The following is a 5,232-nucleotide window of genomic DNA, read 5'->3' as shown; positions in this document are numbered from 1 at the left end:
TCAACTTATATTGAACTTCAACGTGAAAGTCATTGTTAACGTCAACACTTGCATCAATGTAAACATCATCAACAACATGAAAATGAATGTGAACGTCAACGTAAATGTGAATGTCAATGTGAATGTGAACGTCAATGTCGACATCAACATTAACGTCTGTGTCAACATCAGCGTCAACATAAAACTCAGAAGCTGCATGAACATTAGTGTCCATGTCAATGTGGTTGTCAAAGTAAACATGAAGGTCAACATAAACATCAGTGTCAACATAAATGTAAACGTCAATGTAAGTGTGAACGTCAATATGAACGTCAAAATCCACATCAATGTCAATGTAAACATAAATGACTGTGTGAACGTTCTTGTCAACACCAATCTGAACTTCAATGTAAATTTGAACGTCAACATAAACATCATCGTCAACGTGAATGTGAACGTCAGTGTAAACTTGAACATTAACGTCAACCTCAGCATCAACGTAGACGTAAAAAACTAGGTGAACATTAATGTCAACGTCAATATGAACATCAACATAAATGTAAACATCAATGTAAACGTAAATGTCTGCGTTAATATAAACTTCAACGTGAACGAGAACAAGAATGTCAACGTCACTATAAGAGTGAACATTAACATCAATGATAACGTTATTGTAAATGTGAACGTAATTATAAACGTCAACATCAACATCTACATTAGCGTGAATGTCAATGTAAACATAAACGTCAATATCAACGTCAACGTCAAGATAAACGTCAATGTCAACGTGAACGTATGAGTTAGTAAAAATGTTAAAGTCAATGTAAATGTCGACATGAATCTGAACGTGAACATCTATGAGAATGTAATCATCAACATCAACATAAAGGTAAACGTCTATGTAAATGTGAATGTGAACGTCAATGTCAATGTGACAGTGAACGTCAATGTAAAAGTCAAGGTGAATTTCAATGTCTATGTGAACGTGAACATAAATATCAACGTCGACATAAACATAATTGTCAATGTAAACGTAATCGTCAAGATCAACGTCAACAACAATGCTAAAATGAACGTCTACACCAGCATAAAAATAATCATCGAGATTTTTGTGAACGTCAACGTCAACGTCAATGTCAATGTGAACATCAACTTCAATGTCAGCATGAACATCAACGTCAACATCATTGTGAACATCAATGTCAATGTCAATATTAACATCAACGTCAATGTGAATGTCAACGTCAACGTCGTGTGAACGTTAACATTAACGTACACATAAAAAAATATAAAGTAATGTACTGTTCAGAAATGTAACGTAATGTAATGAACATCAATGTAAACATTAACGTGAACGTCAACATAACCTTGAACTTGAACATCAATTTCAACATCAACAACAATATGAATATGAACGTCAAAATCAACGTGAATGTCAATGTGAACGTCAACGTCAATGTAAATGTAACAGTGAATTTCAACGCAACGTGAATGTCAACGTCAATGTGAAAGACAAAGTGAATGTGAACGTCGACGTCATAATCAAAATCAATGTAAATGTGAACATCAACATATACATCATAAGAATGTTGACGTCAACGTTAATGTGAACCTCAACTTTAAGGTCGACGTAAATGTCAAAGTCAACTTCAATATCAGCATCAACAACAACGTCAATATAAATGTCAACAAGCACATAAAAGTTAGTGTTAGCTTGAACATTAATGTCTATATGAAAGTCAATGTCAACGTCAACTTCTATGTGATTGTAAATGTGAATGTGAACGTGAAGGTCTAATTAACATCAACATCATTGTCAATGTCTATGTGAACATGAACGTGAACGTAAACATAAACATCAACATCTACGTCAACCTAAACGTAAACTTCAACGTGAACAATAACATAAATGAAAACGTTAACGTGAACATAAACGGAAACGTCAACATCAACGTGAACGTCAACGTAAATGTCAACATAAACGACAAAGTTAATTTTATTATGAACATCAACATTTACGCGAATGTCAACAGCAACATTAGTGTCAACATAAACATCAACGTAAATGTCAACGACTATGTGAAAATCAATGTAAACGTCAACATCAATGTCAATGTCAGTGTCAATATAACTTTCACGTCAATGTCAGCATCAATGTAAATGTCAACGTGAATATTAATGTCAACGTCAGCATCATAATCAACGTAAACATAAGTGACAGCGTGACTGTAAACATTAACATCTACGTTAATGTAAGAGTCAGCGAGAATGTCAACATCAACGTCAATGTCAATACTTATGTGAAAGTAAATGTGAACGAAAACGTAAATATCAATGTCAACCTTAACATAAATGTTAACATGAACGTCCACTTGATGTACAATGCAAATGTCAACGTCAATATGAACGTTAACGTAAACTTCATCATCAATATTAATGTAAACATAAATGTCATTTTCAATGTTAATGTGAACGTCAAGATCAACTATAGTGTCATTGTAAACGTCAACGACTGCATAAACATCAATGTGAACATCAACGTCAATATTAACATCAACATAATTTGAAAATCACTGTCAACATCAAGGTGAACATCGACATAAGAGTTAACGTCAACGTCAACACTAGCGTCAACGTAAACGTCAAAAATAGTATGAATGTGAACATAAACGTCAACATTAATTAACATCAGCGTCAATGTAAAAGTAAAGAACGCGATATTTTTTTATTGTCAACATAAACGTCAATGACTACGTAATCATCAATGTTAACGACAACGTCAATGTCAATGTCAACAGCAACATAACTTGAACATCAATGTCAATATCAACAGGAATAGTAAAGTGAAATATTAATGTCAACATCAATATCAACATCAATGTAAACGTCAATGACAGCGAGACTGTTAACATCTAATTCAATGTGAACGTCACTATCAATGTTAAAGAAAATTTGAACGTCAACGTAAACATCAGTGTTGACATTAACATCAATCAATATCAACATGAAGTTTAAGGTGAACGTCAACATGTACTTCAATGTCAACGTCAACGTAAACATGAATATCAACATAAATGTAAACATTAGCATCATCGTGAATGTAAAAGGTCAATGCAAACATCAACGTCAACGTTAACATAAATGTGAACGTCGATATCAATGTCAATGTCAACATCAGCATGAATGTCAACTTCAACATAAACGTCAATGTGATTGTAAACATCAACATCAACGTCAAAGTAAGAGTCAACGAAAATGTCAACGTCAACGTCAATATAAATGTCTATGTGAACGTAAACATAAATATCAACGTCAACCTAATAATAAATGTTTACGTGAGTGACAACGTGAATGTCAACTTCAATGTCAAAATAAAAGTAAACGTCAACATCAATGTGAATGTCCATGTAAACATCAATATCTATGTCAATGTGAACGTCAACTTGGATGTGAACGTCAATATCAACATTAGTGTCAATGTAAATTTCAACGACTGTGTCAACATCAATGTGAATGTCAATTTCAATGTTAACATCAGCATTATTTGAACGTCAATGTCAACATGAAAATTAACATTAACTTCAACACTATCATCAACATCAACGTCAACAATAACATAAACGTGAACGTGAATGTCAACGTAAATATGAATGTGAATGTTAACGTCAATGTTAACATAAATGTGAACGTGAACATGAACTTGAACGTCAACGTAAATGACAATATCAACATTAACATTAGGTTCAACATCAACATTAATGCAAAAGTCAATGAGTGAATGAAAATTAGTATCAATGTCAATGTGAAAGTCAACGTAATCATGAGGTCAACATAAACATAAGTGTCAATGTAAATATAAACATCAACATAAGCGTGAAGGTCAATATGAACGTTAACATCCACATCAATGTCAATGTAAACGTAAATGACTGTATGAACGTTAATGTCAACATCAATATAAATATAAACGTAAATGTGATCGTCAACAAAAATATTACTGTTAATGTGAATGTAAATATCAACATAAACATGAATGTGAACGTCAACTTCTACGTCAACGATAAATTTAAATGAATGCGTGAATGTTAATCTCAACGTGAATGTGAATGTCTATATAAATATGAACATCAACGTAAACATAAATGTCAGCGTTAACATAAATGTCAACGTGAATATAAGAGTTAACGTAAACGTCAATGATAATGTATATATTAACGTCAATGACAATGAACGTCAATGTAAATGTGATCGTCAACGTAATTATTAACTTAACCATCAAGGTCAACATTAGCGTGAATGACAACGTCAACGTAAACGTCAACCTCAATGTCAACATAACCATAAACGTCAACATCAACGTCAACATAAAGGTCAACGTCAATGTAAAAGTAATAGTTAGCGAGAAAATTAACATCAATATAAATATCAACGTATACGTGAATATGCGTGAACATAATCATCAACGTCAATATCAATGTCAATGTAAAAGGAAACGTGAACGTCAACATCAACGTCAATGTGATAGTGAATGTTAATGAAAATGTCAAGGTGAATATCAACATCTATGTGAACGCGAACGTAGATGTCAATGTAAATATATAAATGCAAACGTCAACGTAAATATAAACGTCAACTTCAACGTCAATGTCAATGGTAACGTTAGTATCCACATCAGCATGAACGTAATAATCCACTTTTTCGCGAATGTCAACATCAACGTCAATGTCAATGTGAATGTCAACGCCAACCTCATTGTTAACATCAATATCCATATCAATGTCTACGTATAAATCAACTTCAATGTGAATGTCAATGTCAACGTAAATGAATGTTGACGTAAGCAAAAAGATAAATGTAAATGTAATATATTATAATGTTCAGAAATATAATGTAATTTAATGAACGTCAATATAAATTTGAACGTGAACGTAAACATAACTTTGAATTTGAACATCAATGTAAATGTCAATATAATTTGAACGTCAACGTCAACGTCAACGTGAAAATGTCAATATCAACGACAACATTAATGTACATGTAAAAGTGAACGTCAACGTAACGAGAATGTAAATGTCAACATCAATATGAATGTTAAAGTTAAATATAACATCAACGTCAAACATCATTATAAAAATCAATGAAAACGTGAGCATCAATCTATAAGTCAATGCCAATATGTTTATCGACGTCAATGTCAATATGAATGTCAATTTTAACATTAACGTGAATGTCAAATTAAACTTCAACATCAAT

General features: G+C 32.4%; 1 protein-coding gene across 1 annotated transcript; it reads right to left on the bottom strand.

Moving 5' to 3' along the window:
- Positions 1-2,054: 2,054 nt before the first annotated feature.
- LOC107024874 (serine-aspartate repeat-containing protein I-like) lies at positions 2,055-4,751 on the bottom strand. The gene is made up of 3 exons (XM_015225808.1): positions 4,558-4,751; positions 2,694-2,785; positions 2,055-2,491 (listed from the first exon to the last, which is right to left on the bottom strand). Exons 1-3 carry the CDS (start codon positions 4,749-4,751, stop codon positions 2,055-2,057), a joined length of 723 nt encoding a protein of 240 aa, XP_015081294.1.
- Positions 4,752-5,232: the final 481 nt, after the last annotated feature.

Source organism: Solanum pennellii, chromosome 7 (genome assembly GCF_001406875.1).
Source record: "Solanum pennellii chromosome 7, SPENNV200".
Classification (NCBI taxonomy): Eukaryota; Viridiplantae; Streptophyta; class Magnoliopsida; order Solanales; family Solanaceae; genus Solanum; species Solanum pennellii.
This window is presented reverse-complemented; position numbering and strand designations above follow the sequence as displayed.

Bases quoted from the DNA above. Each gene is read 5' to 3' on its own strand.
- LOC107024874 (XM_015225808.1), bottom strand. From the start codon at position 4,751: ATGGATATTGATGTTAACAATGAGGTTGGCGTTGACATTCACATTGAC. The intron at 2,786-4,557 runs GTTCGCGTTCAC...TTGATGTTCAAG, and splicing joins ATATTTACATTGACATCTAC to TTATGTTGCTGTTGACATTG. The intron at 2,492-2,693 runs GTTCTTTACTTT...ATGTTTATGCAG, and splicing joins TGACAATAAAAAAATATCGC to TCGTTGACGTTTACAATGAC.